This window comes from Lagopus muta, chromosome 1 (genome assembly GCF_023343835.1).
Source record: "Lagopus muta isolate bLagMut1 chromosome 1, bLagMut1 primary, whole genome shotgun sequence".
In the NCBI taxonomy this organism is placed as follows: Eukaryota; Metazoa; Chordata; class Aves; order Galliformes; family Phasianidae; genus Lagopus; species Lagopus muta.
Genome location: NC_064433.1, coordinates 114,359,164 through 114,377,265, shown reverse-complemented (window position 1 = coordinate 114,377,265; position 18,102 = coordinate 114,359,164). Strand labels below are relative to the sequence as shown.

At 35.7% G+C, this 18,102-nt stretch overlaps 1 protein-coding gene across 19 annotated transcripts in view; it reads right to left on the bottom strand.

Annotated features, from left to right (window-relative positions):
• DMD (dystrophin) overlaps positions 1–18,102 on the bottom strand; it is a 1,043,969-nt gene that overhangs the window by 169,758 nt on the left and 856,109 nt on the right. For all 19 annotated transcript variants that reach the window (XM_048931232.1, XM_048931479.1, XM_048931663.1 and 16 more), the window contains 2 exons: positions 9,793–9,913; positions 8,824–9,092 (listed from right to left, as the gene is read on the bottom strand). In XM_048931232.1, the coding sequence (XP_048787189.1) occupies positions 8,824–9,092; positions 9,793–9,913 (390 nt within the window). The remainder of the gene's footprint in view (positions 1–8,823; positions 9,093–9,792; positions 9,914–18,102) is intronic.

Below are 18,102 nucleotides of genomic sequence, written 5' to 3'. Positions count from 1 at the left end.
TGAAGTTAATTCTGCAACAGATTAGGCAAGGTATGTACAGTGATAATCTGTATGTAGAGAGCTTTGGCAGATGGTTTTTAACTGTTGCATACACACACCATTATACAGATACACAGACATACTCACAAGCACCAGTATAGATGTTTGATCTGAAGATGCAAGAAAAATCTGTGTGGATGCTAAAAAGATTCGAATTATGTAAAGGCTTTTGTACTGTAGGGAATATTACAGCTCCCCTTTTATCAACCAACAGATACAAGCATTTCTCACAAATGCTCACAAAATGACGATGCAAAAATACGATTAAAAAAGGATAGGAAATGCTTCATTTGAAATGCATCATACCATTGTCTTTAAGCTTCTCTGTAAATCTGCTTCTTTTCATTCTCCTTTCAGCTGAACATCAGTCTCTTATCTTTCACAATTACCAGCAGACTTGATTTCAAAGAGTTCTTCCTGAATAGTTTTTGTTTTCAACTCTAGCTAGACTGCATAAGATGCAAATGTACGCATGTGAAGACTGAAACTGCTCAAGTGAAATCTGCTGCAGCTGGAGCCCAGGCGCTGGTTCCTTCCTAACACATTCCTTAGTTCCAAGGCACTGTAGCTTACACTCGTCATTCTTAAAAAATATAATTAAAGAATACTCATTTTTTGTTTGTTTCTTTATAGCAAAGCAACATCAATGTTCTTGTATCTTTAATGATGCTGCTGTTTCTTGGTATGTATAGTCAAGCACAGTCTTAATTTTATAAGGCTATTCTAAGATTTCAATTCTCTGCCGACCCATCATTTTCATGCCTATCTTATGTAAGAAAAAAGAAAAAAAGAAAAGAAAAAGAGAAAGAAAGGATATTGTATTGGGATATTGCTCATTAACATAGGTAGAGCAATATGGTAAAAATTATGTAATTTAGTTTCCATAAAACATTCAGTATAATTAAAGTAGCAGCACCTAAATCAGAGGAGATCAGAAAAGGATAGCTTTTTATTGCAAAAGGAGTCTGCAGAAGGAATGATGGTTTGCTTCACCCATTTAAAATGAATTTATTTATTCATTGTCTTATTTATTGCTATAGCAAACTCTCCAATCTTTTGCGACCGAATTCAAAGCAACAAAATAAGACAGATGAGACATTTATATTTAACTTGTACCAGTTACAAAAACATGACTTTTATATATTAAATAACCATTTGTGATTACATTTCCTTTCATGTGAGAAAATAAATTCACAAGCTGTTAAGACTAAGACTACAGAACACAGTCGATTAACTTCCACCACCTACAAACTGAGAACTATAGCAGAACTAATATAAACTGCTGCAACTACCTGATGAAATACTCCACAGCTTTTAACACAAACTCATATTTGAAACAAACCTTAGGAAACTAAATTTGCCTCCAATAGCATCAACCAAACAAACCTGGTAAAGTCTCTGTTGTGTAAAGCTGTGCTTCAAAAAGATAAAACTTCATACCAGGCTGTACAGACAATTAGGCAATGTGATTAAGTGGAGAGTCTTCAGTGTTTTACAACATCCTAAAAGTTCATTCTATTTTAAATAAAGTGAACAAACATGAAGTTCATCATAGCAAGCACAGTAAAGTTTAAAATACATAAAAAATATTCCTCAATAAAAATAGTTACATCTATAGGATGTCAAAGTTTTCCAATGAGTTTAAATCAAATATAAGTGAGATTTAAGTTTATTTTAAAATAGTTTATTATATTCTGATATATACTACTGATGTTCTATTTTATATTAGCCTTAAAATATTTTTTTCATAGAAGCATAGAATCACAAGGTTGGAAATGACCTGCAAGATCATCTAGTCCAACTGTCCTCCCATTACCCTTGCTATTACAAGCTACTAAACCACATCTTGTAGCTCCTCATCCAGATGCCTCTTGAACACTGCCAGGGATGGCGACTGCACCACCTCCCTGGGCAGCCATTCCAGTGCCTGACCACTCTCTGAGAGAAAAATTTCTTCCTTATGTCTAATTTAAAACTCCTCTGGAACAACTTGTGGCCATTTTGATATTTCATGAAATTTGTTTTTGTTTATTTTACAGTTAAAACTATGAAGTCTTCTAAAATGCCATAGGATCTCTCCTCTTTTAAAAGGAACTTACTTAGAAAAATCTCTAATCTATAAATATTTTACAATTACAAAATTTGTAGAGAGGATCACTACTTCGTCCAGGGACAATTTAGGAGAGTTATGGAATGCTGCAAATGAATTAGGAAATGGCTACTTTGTATGAACTGTTTCTTAAAAATCACAGAATCCAGCACAGAACTTATTAAGAGACTTAGTAAAGCAAGTAGGACAATGTAATTTCAATTGATTATAGACTATGGTGTCAGGCAGCTGGAGTTCAAATTAAACTGAAAAAAGTATATGCATTTCAAAGTAGTCTAAAGAGACATCAGAAATAATCACTGCATGGTTTTATCATAGAATGAAAACATGAGTAGCATCTGTAACAGTTATTACTTCAGTTGTAGCCTGAAGGAAACCTTAACACTTTCATCTCCTGCATGGCATTGTATTTTCCTATTTAGCTGTTAGCTGAAGGATGCTGTCATCTTCTAGATAGACAAACAAATCAATAATACTTAACCAAACCTCAGACCATATCCTAATACTTTGAGTAGGGGATATTTTGTTATTTTGACATTTTTAAGAATAATAGGGAGTCTATCTATAGTGGGGAGTAATACTTTAATAGTCAAAATATATTCTATATCCTGTGACTATTGAAATTGTGGAAACAGTATTTAAGGGCTTACTTAAGACTTCTATAGGTTTGCTGGCTGCAAACTCTACTCAACAGAGATTTTCCCTTCAAATGTCCATAATAGCAATGACAACAGTAGTGCACATTAAAAAAAAAAAAAAAAAAAAAAAGTGAAGAAATGTAGGAAGCTGTCTGGGTGATGTAAAAGTTGTCACATGAAACAAAACTGAGTTTGTGAAAAATATCAGGCAAGTTAAGGGGAAAAAAAAAAAGTAAAAAAAAAAAAAGGTAGAATATCACATCTAGCATTAAAGTAGTGAAATGATTACAAATATCTCAAAATGTGCAGCATGTATAATAACGCAATTTTACTTTAGGGACTGGATTGCATGATCTCTACCAGCTGACTTAATTTTATGTCGGCATAAAATTAACAGGAACATAGGCATCACTTTACAATCTGACCAAAATTTAATGGATCTAGGGCTGCTATTAATATCTAGCAAGAGTCCACTTCCTCAAAATACCTCTTTTTGGCAAAGCAGCATCTGAACTGTACCAGAATGAAGTACAGAACAATACAAGATGATTTATTTTTCCTTCTTAATGAAGAACTGTCTATGATCATTCAAGGTCCGCTAGTTCAGGTCGCTGCTTCACTATGAGAGTGCTTATAAGAAAGTGGTATCTTAACCTTGTGAAATCTGTTTCTTTTCTTTCTATGGCCACACAGGAACACAACTAAAATTTAGCTAATTATTTTTGGGGGTTATTTTACTTTTGATGGCATTTGGAGAAGAGATGCCTAGGGACAAATGGACTGAGAGCACAAAGAAAGTCATTTTGGAGTAGATGATGAGCAGATCAACGGAGACTGTTCAGTTTGTAATTAGAAAGAAGTTTTAGGCTGACATTTTCCAGTGAATATTAGTCAGAAGCAACAACTGGCAATTATGCTGAAGAAAGCCTAAAATAAACAGCATGCATTTCAGAAAAGAATAGCTACTTATACAGTGCTCACGTGAATTTCTCATGGTTTTTTTGTTTCACAATTTTGTAGAAAAATAGCAAAAATTGTGGCATGGGTTGTGAGAAAAAATGATTAAAAGGAATACTTACAAACTCTATGGATACACTTACGTTAAATATATTATAATTCATAATGTATATGCAAAGTTCCTAGTGTTTCTGTGAAGGTGCTATGTCCATAGCTGTAGAAGTGAAACCACAACAACTACAACCAGTTCTTAAGGAGCAAGATTCAGACTTGCATGAAAACTGCTCACAAGAAAATAAAAGGCCTGCAGCACTAAATTCTGCTCTGCTTTTTACCGTTAACAGTTTCCATATTGAATCATGGCACCCTCTTCATTTGACAATAAAGGAGAACAAATCGGTCTCTAGTAGAACGGAGTTACTGAAAATAGGGCTACACAATTCAGCTCTTAATTGGTGGGTGTGCTTTTTGAACCATGCTTCTGCCTGGAACAAGAGGAGCTACATCTTGTTTACATCCAAGTGGTTGAAAGAAATTCAGAGTCCAAAGGCTATGCTGTTCACTTATTACGTATGACAGGAAACTGACCTGGATACGTTCCATGCTGTCAGTGATGAAGCAGATAACACTAAGACATGAGAAAGCACTTTGCATTGTGCTCTCAAGCATGTTGGACGAGCTGAACTACTTTTAGCAAGAGACAAACTGCAACACTAAAATTATATTGACTTCTTAGTCACAAAATTCTGGGCACAGCATCCCAGAAGAGTAGCTTTGAGTTTTCAGAAAATTTTTCGGAGTCTGAAAGTATTAAAATCCAAAATGTCATCAGGGTTCCCTTAAAAATCAACAGCATTCACTGCTGCTGGTATTTCTCATCAGCTGACTACAGACTATAAGTCAGTGAGAAGGTATTGGTATGGCAGGTAATTACTGTTGCGCACTAATAATAGCATAACCGCTATCAAGCTTTTGTTTGTTATCAGAGGAAAGGAGCATCTTTGGGGGAGAGAGGAAAAGTGGCCCTGCTGCCATTGGAAATGGAAAGGGTACTGAATGGATGAGACAGGTATAATTGCATGTATCAGAACTTGGAAAAGCTTAGTATAAAATCTGTGCTGTGTTCTGATGTGAAATTAAGTGTTACAGGCATACTGCAGAAAATGAGCTATTTATTGTGAGAAGAAAGCATGTGTTGAATTTGTAGCAGAAACAAGCAAAATCCAAAAAAAACCCCATGAGCTACAATCAAAATGAGCAGCCAATGGATATTAGGGTACAATTAACAGATTAATTTGGGCTTGGAACTGAATTTGAGGTGTCCAAATGACAATTCAAATTTAGTGGACAGGAAGACATACTTGGAAGAGTGAGAGAAAGAACATGTTTTATTAAGAAAGTTGCTTTTCAGTCCTCAGATCACCTATCTGTGAGAAGAAAAAAAGGAGACTAACAGAGGACAGAGAAGTACAGAGCTATGAATTTATTTTGATTATTGTGTGGAAGTATCAAACTATTGATATCCTGTCCTCAGAACTAGATCCAAATACCAGTTGTTACACTAATAAAGACCCAGGATCTGTGATAATAAGGCAGTAATGCTGATCAAGGACTAGTTATTCTGTGTGAGTTTGACATCACACCATGACCTTAATAGCTCCAGCAACAAAGACTAAAAAGAACAGTGACAAATGGCACTAGGGGAACTTATTCCCTAGGAAGCTATTTATCAGTTTAGGATTAAGAAGGCTTCTGTGATCTCCATCATGAGAATGATTCACAAGAAATGCAATCACAATCACATAGGCTACTATGTGACCAATATTCAGATCTGCTCAGAAGATATTTGGGGTGTTTAGATGTATAGCAGGTAACAGGTATTTTACCTTGCACTGTAATATCATCAGTCATTGTCTTTAAAAAACACATCATAAAAAAGCCAGCAAAGATGAGAAATGTAATATATACTAGTTTGATAATGTTTGACTGATAATATTTACAATGAGAAATCTTTTTTGTTTAAAAATAGCTTTAACAGATCATATAAACTGTTTTCTTCAGCAAACTCAGCTTTTTAACCCAAACTTTTGCAAAGCAAAAGTGTTTAAACATTACAAAAATCAATTACGAAGAAGAAAGCAAGCATCAAGATGAAAACAGCAGTAATCAGGTGTGTGTTAATCCAACTTCCCATGTGCAGGCCAAATAGGAGATATCAAAGGCAACTACAATCTCCTGCAGATTTGAGGCAGGCTTCCCAGTGATCCTCACAAATAATAAAGCACATTTTAGAACTGTACATTAGAAATTATACAATAGTTTTTAACTTATTTTTCATGTATGCTACTTTGGGAGACTAGTGGAGTTTTGGAGTCAAGGGCTGGGTATGTAGACAGAAAGAACAAGCTAAAATGGAATCAATTCAGTGCTGTGCAGTTTGGAGCTTACTTCCCTCTCCTTCCACTTGTCCTTGTACCAGAAATCTCTCTTGTTCCTTCAGTCTTCACTGAAATACCTCTACTTTAGACTAGGAGCTCATTTCTGTAGCACAGCCAAAACAGACGCTGTTGCTCATCTGACTGTTGCTTTGACTCACTTCTACAGACTATTTTCATGAATGTTTCCATATAGCTTCCCTAATCTTACTAAGACTTTCAGGCATCAGACTAACAATTCTTTCAGTAATTTGATTTTCCTCTCAGAACAACAATTCTTCTTGCAAATAACTATGAATGTAATGCTGTTATTGAAATTTTGACTTCTTGTGTAGCTATTAAAGTCTTACGGAGAATCCACTACATTTTGTAGAAAGGTATTGAGATAGTAATAATGGTAATATCTAAACTTATCAAGACAGGGCATAAATCAGAAATGAATTTAATTAACAAATATGTCAATATAAAAATAGTCTGAAATCAGTGTAACAAATATAGAAAAAAAAATCATTTCTTGCTGTGGCTACTGTCACAGGTAATGCATGCTCTTTAACTAAACCCTCTCCTCCAGGTTTTGCAAAAATTAAAGCCACAAATTAAGGCTATGGCTGTGAGTATATTTTAATACTTGTACACCTTACTTAGATGCACTAAGAATGTGAAGAACCAAGATCAAAGTTTCTATTGCCTAGTTAGCTTGCATGTAGCAAATACAAACTAGAAAATTTTAAATAATTTAAATACTCTGTTTTAGAGTTGCATAGTTTATTACTGCTGATAATGACTTTTCAAAAACAGATTTCACTCTAAGAAAAGAAAGGATGTCATAAATATGAACAACTGATGCAAAACATGTATTTGTTAATTTAAAAGGACAGTTTTTAAATGGCAGGCACAATTGTAGCTTTCTTGATGGTTTTTCCTAACACAAACATACTTACATTGCCAAGTGAGTATATGCATCTATCTTCAGGATCTGTTTTGGAATTATTATTATTATATTATTACATTAGAGTAATGAATGTATTCAAGACAGCACTCTGGGGAGCAATAACTGTAGTAGTCACATAGTTAATATCATTCAACTGTTGCCCTACTATGTTCCTGCATTACCTAAATAGTACTAGTTATCATTTAGAAGCTGTTAAAAGTGCAGTACCATTTGAGTACTCTCTGTCATATATATGATATGAAAAAGTATAGCTTGCAAGGATATGAATATTCTCTGGTTTTTCATTTACTGTTTGACTGATGTTGTTATGGATTTACAATGGCCCACAAAAAAAAATATTTTAAGTAAATACGGTACAAATGAGATGAAACCAGAATGTAGATGGTAACATCTGATCTTAAATCTTCAAGCAGAATTTTTTGTTTCTGCCTAATACTAACACCTCAGAGCAAACAATGAGGTGTCTACTCAAGTTTTGCATAAGTTTTAGGAGTCCTATTTTATGATGGCTGTTATTGAAATTCTATTCTGTCCTCCAGGACTGAACTGTAGTAGGATTCTGCACTGTAATTACAAAGTCGAAGCTTTATGGTCGCAGCTTTAGAATTAAGTAACTTGCTTTGTTTTCTAGCAATACAAGAGATTAAAAAATGAATCTATGGGTATAATAGATGGCACATTCTGAGAATTTATAAATAGATCTCTTCTGTTCATTTATGAGTTTAGCTGAAGAAAAACAAATTATTCAGCCAACTGCCCATCAGCTACTTCCTTTGTCTTGCACAATATTTATGCAGGATACTCATTAAAACTTCTATATCATTAAAACTTAAGGATAATTCTAATTTTTTACTTTTTGAAAACTACATTTGATTTTTAAAGGCATTTCTTTGCATGTCATTAGTCATTCTATTTCTTCTTTCTTAGATCCTAATGTTCTGGAAGAGAAAATAACAGTCAGCTCAGGTCTCTTTCAAAATGACGAATGATTCCCATTTATGAGACTGGAACAGAGGCACTTTGTTCTTATCAAAATGGCAACCGCCTCTATTGCACTCTAGATGAAGGAATCCAGCAGTATTTATAAAGCCTGGCCCTGTCAGTCATGAAGAAAAAGGACAAATCCTTATGAGTTTTTCAGTAAGCGGTGATTTTCTGAATCATACTTTTTTTCCAGGCAGTTTTTTTGTTTTAAAACTATCTTAGGTGTGGAGTCTACTTATAAAATAAGACAGACAGCAAATGCCACCATCATGACAAAAGAAAACAACATAACCATATACTTTAAATTATTTCTGCTCTATAAGAACAGATGCAATTATGCTCTTATCATGCTTGCAAAACTATAATAAACAACAGAATTAGTTTGTTTACCTTCCTCATGTATTCTCCTATCTACTATATTTTGTTGTCTTCAATGCTAACTCCGCATTTCCTGAATTAAGAATTAAATGTGCTGAGGATATTTGCACATTCCTGCAGAGCACTTTCATATGCATTAGCAGTATGTACTCTCAGTGTTGGTTCCACTTTGTTTTAATTGCAGCAATTAAAAAAAAACCAAAACTTTTAAAATAAATAAATAAATAAATCACTACGATACAAACCAATCCACTTCTCATTATACAAGTTAATTTCTGCTGACCTAGCCAATCATCTCATATTCAAAAATGCTGATTTAACAACACATACCTTGACTTTTTCTAAGTGATCCTGCAGAGAGTCAATCAGCAGATCCCCCACTGGCTGCCAGGATCCCTTGAATGCTTCAGCCTGGCGCAGTTTCAGGTCCAGTTCATCCATCGCTTCCTGAAGGCCCTGCAGCCTTTCAAGAGCATCATCTATCTTCTTTTGCCAATCAGCAGAACGTAGATTTAGCTTATCCCACTCAGTTCTGACATCATCTGCTTGCCTTCGGAGAACTTTAGTGACATTCTGAGCCCTCTCCTCAGGTGATAGCTCTAAATATAAAAGTTGAGAGAATTTTAGGATGTACTCTGTCATACAAAAAAAAAAAACTTGCCATCTGGGTAAGCCTAAAAAGTTCAAGGCTTATTTAGAAACTATTCAAAACCAATGACAAATCAAATTTATTTTATATGTGTCTTTATTTGTAAATCTCTCAAATCCATTTTTCCCCAATACTGATAAAAAACCCACACGTTTACGTAATGGCATTTTAAACTTGTAGCTACACCTTGCTGTATCCTGATTCAATGAAGAAGTCCTGCACGTACATAAATATTAATCACTGTGAATCACTGCAACTGAGTGGATTTGGGGGCTTTGCTGTACTGATTTCTCTTGGTTTTGTTTCATACATGATCACTAAACAAATGACATAGTTCTGAAATACTTAGGCTGTAAGTTAAATTCAGGTTTGAACTGTAGCTTTCAGATCTCAAATGGGACTACAGTTCTGGATACATCCAGAAGATTTAAAGCCAGTTTCAATATGTACTTATAAATATGAATGTCTATTTAGTTCCACACTGTTCAAAAGCATCACTAAGGGTTTCTTCCATCTGTATTTTTAGCTCTGTTTCTGAATACTGAGATTGAGCTTGGAGTGTAAAAGGAATGCTCTCACAGTGGCTGGCAGAATTTATTTAATCACCACTGATCATTAATGATCTTTCTAGCAGCTCTCTCTTCAGTTACCTCTTGGTTCTGGATAGACCTTCTCCAGTCCCTCCGCTGGCTGATCTGCCAGGAAGAGTCGCACAGTCTCAAGTGCACTCATGATGACAGGTTCTTTTGTTTTCAGCTCCCTCTTGAAAGTCTGTGAGAAAAAAAAACCAAAAATATTGCAAATGGTTATACAATGAAATACTAAGTGCTACCCCTTTTATTGTTATTTTTGGTCAATTAAAGAACAAAATTTTAAACAACAGCTTCCACGTGTAAAAGAAGCTGCCAAAAACGTAATGAAGCTTTACTTAGCCTGAAATTCCATTCACTTGTATTCAAAGGAGCTAATGTTGGCAGCATGTTGCAAAGTACCCAAGGATGCACATCAAATTACCTACTGTGAGAGAGTACCTTCTTTTTGCTGGTTAACATTACATTCAGCATCAAAACTTAGCTGCAAGTAGCAAAGCTCTGTCTGGCTCTGTACTATATCAGCTTAGTTAACGCTTCCTGAAAGTGAGATTTCCCAGAATATGAGGGAAAACCCAATGTGATTCACAGCAGCTGCTAGCAAGTTATATCACAAGGAGAGAAAAAAGAACTATGGATAATGTCATGCTAACACCTAACAATCAATTCTAAGAAACCTAAAAAAAAATTCTACATATTACATTATTGCATTGCAGCCCTCTCTACTAGTAACACTGTAGATTCTGTTCTTCCCATGTTACACCACCTGAGATTTCTGAAAAATGGAATTGAGGCAACAGTGAAAATCCGGAAATACAGTCCAGCCTAAATGTAGGCATGAACAAGTAGATATGTCTCCTTTTTTGTCTTCTTTCCTTCCTCCCTACTTGCCTTTTTCTTCCTCCAGCAAGTTCCTCCTTTTCTATCTCTCTTCTATTCCCTGACTTTAAAATGACCATAAATAAGGTTGCCAAGGTTGGTATTTAATGTTCCACTTAGGTACAGTCGGGATACAAACCTCAGAGACATGAAACAATTTCAAGAAGAATCTTTTTTTTTTTTTGAGAAATTAAAATGCTATTATCCTGAACCCAAGATGCTTGCTGCACTAAAAATGTAGATGATAGCTCATCTGTGGATTGCATATCATATGGGTTCTTTTGCATGCTGTTTTGAATGTTGTATTATCTAAATATTTTATGTCAATAATTTCTTTCTCTTTATGAAGGAATATTGAATGCACATTGTTTAAGTAGTAGAGAGGTAAAACATGAAGAAAGTTATAGTGCAGTATAACACAACATAATTGCGCAAAAGTGAGAGCCAGCACCAAGAGACTCTAGAGATTAGAAACTTCTTTTTAGGACACTGAAATTATATATTTTTTCCATTATAAATCCACCAATACAGTTAAGTATTAAGCAAAATTTTGGTTATTATGCAGACTAATGAAAATTATAAATTCAATATTAAAAAGTTCTGAATTACATTCAGTATGAAATATTCTGTAAAAGAAATACTTAACAAAACTAATAATAAGAATAATAGCTGCAGTTTATCATATGAGCAGTTACAGGTAAAATATTCTGAGCTGCTGGAGAGGAGCTCTGCAGAGAGGGACCTGGGTGTCCTGGTGGACGACAGGTTGGCCATGAGCCAGCAGTGTGCCCTTGTGGCCAAGAGGGCCAATGGCATCCTGGGGTGCATTAAAAAGAGCGTGGCCTGCAGGTCGAGGGAGGTGACCCTCCCCCTCTACTCTGCCCTGGTAAGACCTCATCTGGAGTACTGTTTCCAATTCTGGGCTCCCCAGTACAAAAAAGACAGGGATCTCTTGGAGAGAGTCCAGCGGAGGGCCACGAAGATGGTGAAGGGCCTGGAGCATCTCTCCTATGAAGAAAGGCTGAGTTATCTGGGTCTGTTCAGCCTTGAGAAAAGACTGAGAGGGGACCTGATCCAGGTCTATAAATAACTGAGGTGTGGGGGCCATAGTGGTGAGGCCAGTCTCCTTTCAGTGGTACGTGGAGACAGGACAAGGGGAAACAGACATAAGCTGCAGCATAGGAAGTTCCACACAAATGTGCACAAGAATTTATTTACAGTGAGGGTGACGGAGCACTGGAACAGGCTGCCCAGGGAGGTCCTTATTCAAGTCTTGCCTGGATGCCTACCTGTGCGACCTGCTGTAGGGAACCTGCTTTGGCAGGGGGGATGGTCTTGATGATCTCTAGAGGTCCCTTCCAACCCCTACAATTTTGTGATTCTGCTACAAACATTTAAATAAACCCTCTGTTGAGTGGTCAAGAACTGACCACAACTTTCTCAGCAAGTTTGCTGATGGTACAAAACTGAGAGGAATAGCTGACAGACCAAGAGGCTGCGCTGCCATTCGGTGAGACCTGGACAGGCCGGAGAATTGGGGAGAGAGGAAATTGATGAGGTTCAACAAAAGCAGGTGTAGAGTCTTGTGCCTGTGGAGGAATAACCACATGCATTAATACACGTCAGGGGGTGACCTGCTGAAGAGGACCTCTGCAGGGAAGGACCTGGGTGTCCCAGTGGACAGCAGTTTGGAGCAGGTCATGGGAGGTGGTCTCCCCCTCTACTCTGCCCTGGGGAGGCCACATCTGGAATACTGTGTCCAATTCTGGGCTTCCCAATTCAAAAAAGACAGCGATCTCCTAGGAGTCAACCTGGGGATGACAAAGATTATGAGGGGCATCCCAATTATTAGGAAAGGCTGAGATAATGGGTCTGTTCAGCCTTGAGAAGAAAAGACTAAGAGGGGATCTGATCAATGTTTATATATATTTTAAGTTCAGGTGGCAGTCAGACAAGGCCAGATTCTTTTCAGTGGTGTGTAGTGACAGGACAAGGAACAATAGCCAATAACTGGAACATACAAAGTTTCACACAAATATGCAGAAGAACATTTTTTACAGTAAGGGTGACCATGCACTGGAACAGACTGCCAAGAGAGGTTGTGGAGTCTTCTTCTTTGGAGATGTTCAAGATATGTCTGGACAATCCTACTTGTGCAACCTTGCTTTAGTAGGGGCGTTGGATTCAATGATCTCTTGTGGTCCCTTTCAATCCCTGGGATTTTGTTATTCTTTGATTCATAATTGTGAATTGTGAAAATCATTTAACGAAGTGAGCTTTTCCTGAAGGAATCGATACTGTCAGAAATGTTTATTTTGTGCAATGGATATCAGTGGGACTGGGATCCTTTCACATATTACATCTGCTAAGGAATCTACTGTTTGGTTAATAACTGTGATAAATGTTATAAATAATATTGTTGACCTGTAAGAATCAATACCTTGATTTCCACAAATTAAGAAAGGTACTGTGTATTAACAAGAAAGCTACACCATTGGATACCGTGCTACACAGAAACTCAGGTTACTCCTTGGATAAGCAGTTCTAACTTCTTACATAATTTCAGATTTGGAAATTTTTATAATATGTATATGACTGTTACATGCAGTGCAATGGAAAGAGCAAATTTAAAAAGCTTTTCCATGCCTCTAAGCTGGGAAAATTTACAGTGTTCACCAACCTTTGTGCTAGTGAAAAAACCTCCTTTCCCACTAGATGTGGGATGGCTGCAGCTGAAGTTAACCAGTAGGTAGCAAAACTTAAAATGTTTCTTTGTACACTATGTTCTCCCTTCTCATCTGACAATGTTAAAACTTACACCATACTCATATTGGTCTTTAATTATTGCAATTATGCCACTTAAAAGATACATTGTGCTTTACAAAGATTGCTGAAAACAAATTATTTTTAAAAAATGTTTATGTGTACAATCAGTAAAATGGGAGGCACATACAGAGAAGGAAAGCAGAAAGGAAACACAGATATTCCAGGAAAGGGAACACAGAACTGCAACAACTGATATGATATTTAAAACTCAGAAACAGCTCTAGGCCTTGTATTTGGGGATGAGAAGTACTGCTGTATGGAGTGTTGCTGTAGTCAGATCAGCCCTAGCAAAGGCGCATGTAACAGTGAAAGGACAAAATACCTTCTTTCAGCATATATTACTTTTTCTTGAAGACTAAATCATCCAAACACACGTGGTGGCATCATATTTCCAAAACAGGATTATAACCACATTCCTCCATCATCTTATTCTGTGCAACAAACTACGGACAATATAGTCAGATAGGCATACCACATCCCACAAGATGTGTGATCAGGAATCATATACCTTCCCAAAATGATACAGAAGATCTAGTGATAAGTTTCTGACTTTGTGTATTTTCCAATTAATCACAAATGGGAAGAGTTTACCATAGAAAACAGTGAGCCAATGTGTTAAATGCTTTCCAACTTTTACCCTAAGGAATAGGACCATAATCTATAAATCCCAAGATTTAGATCAACATGCAGTGTAGTAGTGAGAACTTACTGTTCTCATTGCCTCCCCTACTTTTCATCTGTACACTTCTATCAAGTGAGTTGAAATACATTTCAGTACAATAAATTAAAAAAGGAGGTAACAAAAAATATACAAAAAAGAAGAGACTGAAGCAGTAGCACTGAATAGCGTTAAAAATAAATAATGACTTTTCACCTCATAATATTCCATTCCACATTTTTTTGTATGAAGCCAGCTTTTCCAATTCTTTTTTTTTTTTGTGAAATATACTCTACCAATAAAAATCATTATCTGAAAAAAATGACATTTCCTATTCCTAAAAAAAAAAAAAAATCTATCTAAAGCTCTGACAAATACATCTCTAAATAAGAAGACCATCATTGATAACAGAATTAGCCTAAATGACTGTCTAATTTACAGATAATTATTTCAGGCTAATTTCATTGAGTTCCTGAGGTTCTTCCTCACTTTGTGGTGACTATAGAGGAAATCGAACATTCATAATATATGATCTGACAAAAAAACAAGTAAACCACTTTATTTAAACATCTCTATTTGTCATCAGCACTACAGCAGTAATGGTATTCTGCCCACTGCTTTAATAATGCATATATTGATCAGCTTATCGCAGACCTCCACTACCTCTTCATGGGTGTCTAAAAATTTCAATGGTTGGAGAAACACAGGTTGTTTAAATTGCAAGATGAAAATACAATGAAAAAACAGAGTTGTTTCAGTAAAACTAGTACTAAACTCCGTTATCAGAAAAGCAGATGATTTTGCTTTTAATGATTTTTAAGGAGAAAAAGTATAGTTAAATGAATTCAAAATCAATCGGAATGCTTTTTAAAAAATGGGCTTGGACTGCCATTTCAAAAAGTAGGTATCAACTGTGCCACCAGAACAGGCTAGTGTGTTCAAGCAGGATTGACATCCCCCAGGCACATTTACTATAGATTCCATGCAAAAGAGTTTGGAGAGAACAGTTAGTAATAAACTTCTGTATTCATTAATGCTATTTATTCTGCTAATACAATTCCCACGCAAAAGATGTGGCAAGTCTAAATAGACTGACAGTAAAAGCAGGCTGCCTGTGGGATGCCTAAATTGCAATCCAGGAAACAGAGATTATCAGAATATGTACATAGTTATTAACATGATTTTGTTAAAACACTGTCATGACTCTTCACCAAACAAAGAAAACTGCAAGATGAGGAAACAATACTTTGATGAAAAGGAGTGTTTTTGATCACTGATTTAAAATAAATGCAGAACAAGCAAACAAACAATAAAACCCCTGTACAGTCTTTGGTGTGACACATCTTTCTTCAAATGCAAAAAAAACATCAAAATAATTCATATACATGTAAATTCAAACAAAAAGCAGTTATGTGGGAGTACTGAGGATAAAATCCAAGGTGCCTTGCCTAAAAATTACCTCACATTTATAATGCAGCAATGAAACTGACAGTATATACGTCTGAGAGTTCAAGCTCTCATCTGGCATATTTTCAAGCATTTGAAATTTTCATTTGAATTTAATCCTACTTGTAAAATTTTTAATGCCAATCTTGGCAACTGGGAGCATTCAAATGATTTTTTCTCTCTCCTATGAATATCTGAGGTATTTCAGATGGTCTTCTAAAAGATAGAGGTTAAATAATAAGAATTTATTTTTAATTTTTTTTTTTTTTTTAAAGTAACATTCCTAAAGAAAAAAAAAATCAGCTTGTAATAAGCTACACTGCTGAGGCTTTTTCTTCTCTCCAATGAACAAATTACCTGGGTTCACTTCTGGTTTTAAGTGGCAAAAACAATTTTGCACAGAAAGAAAGACATTTTGTTGACACAAGAAGACCAAAGCTACAGGTCTGGATCATTTAGAAGGTTGGTCAAAACAGGTAGAAACTTAGATTGTTTACTGAAGAGTCATTTCCAGAACGGACACTGATGACAACAACATGAGTAAATTCTCTGACTCAAGTCTGAAATTCAACTACTCTCTACTTTTATGCTCTGAGAGCTCAGGTTTTTTAGCAAGGGCATATAGCTCTTGAAAAATTAGCTTTTCTGTGCTCCAGTTTTATGCTAGAGACCTTTACATTTGAGGTGTGAACCTTCCTAACAGTATTTTTCTGATGTTCAGAAATGGACTAGATGTTCGCTCAGGCACAGTCTTTGTACGTTTGCTTGTCTAAAAGAAAACTTTTAGAGTAACAGAAAGTCCATGGTGTCTAGTTTAAAAAAAAAAAAAAAAAAAAAAAGAAGAGTAGGAAAAGCCAAAGCTGCAAACACAGGGTTTCGTCAAAGACAATCTGAAGTCAGAAGAGTTCTGCACTGATTGTTTTTCCCTCCTTCCCTGTAAGAAATCTTTGAAGAGTAGACAGGGCGACCTAATTTCAAGGATTATATTTTGTTCTTTTTTTTTTTCCCCACAGGGAACCAGAGCACCTACAGCTAGAAAGGCCTCACATTAAACTACAGATACTACAGCACAGAAAAAGGAAAGATGTGATATTTTTAAAAGGAACTAAAATGTTCTAGCTTTGATAGAAAGAAGAAATGACTGAGACATCAGGACCAAAGATTTGCATCTGTATGTATCTGCATGTGGGAGAGAAGATAATCAAAAAAAAGAAGTGAGAAGGAGACCTAGTTTGTAAAGTCACTTTGCAGCTATTTATAGTACCTTACTTTTATGTAACACTTCTTATCCCTAATAGTTTTAACCACTTATGTTGATTTGTGAGTGACAATCACTTAGTACATCACCGAATTCTTAACACCTTTGGAATAGCTTACAGAACAATATACAACATTAAAATTTTATGAGCAGTAACTTCACAAAATGAAAAATTTATTTTATTTCTCTTGGAGGAAAGGTAATGTTGTCAAGTACTCAAACATTATTCAGATAACAAAAGTTTTGCTGCAACAATTCTACAAAAATCCTTCTCGAAGTCTTGCTCTAACTGAAATGTGGCCTTTGGATAAAGGGTTTGAGTTAATGTAGAGTTAAAGCAACATCTATTTTATTTCTTACATCCTGAGAGTCTGTTTGGTTTTTGTGGTTTTGAAACTGTCACGAAAGCTGCTAGAGCCAGCTGACTAGAACAGACCTCAGGTGTTTCAGAGAGGGAAAGGTAAAAAAGGAGAGTGGTAAAGCCATGGATATTTTAGCCTTACTGTTTTCATGATAACGCTTGAAGTCCCAAAAAAAGCTTTGTGAAAAACATCCATCCTATAGATTACCCCTTTAGAAGGAAAACCTAGAAAATGAGACAGTGTTGCCACTACTCTTCATCATTCAGCTGCTATGGAAGAAGCTTTATTTGCCTGCGCCAAAAGCCAAGCCTGGTTTTATTTAAGATTTGTGGACTTTTCACAAACCTGGATTGTCAGTAACTTAAAGCAGCAAGATACATCGCGTGACCTTTCTAAACTCAATCTTAGTGTTTGCTCCCAAATGTGCCCTTTGGGATTAGGAAGGAAAATCTTTTAAAGAAGTATCTATAATACAGCTATCCGATGAAGGGAGAAAATACAGGCATTACAGATCTGGTTTCATTTTATAGAATTATTTTAGATTTTTCCATGCAGTAATAAAAACAGATTTAAAAACTTCCATAACAATATCTTATGTGGCAAGTTTCAAAAATGGCATTGTGAAATGCTCTTACATAGGTGCATAGCACATTTTGCAAAGATGTTCACTGGGTTTGGAATACGTTTTCATCTCACAGTATCATATTATCTGGAGATGGCATAGCAAATTATGTGCTGCTTACTTGAAATCAGACTTTAATTAGTGTGAGACAGCTGTGAGTTTGATTAAGCATAGGAATATATACTTAAAGCATGAATCTCCCACTAGAAAAAAAAAAAAAAAAAGGAATCTTTGTATGAAGAGTTATTGAGCAGTACTGGGTTATTTAAGGGGTCATTTATCTGGTGAGTTTTCCAAAAATCCCACACAGTGTTGGATT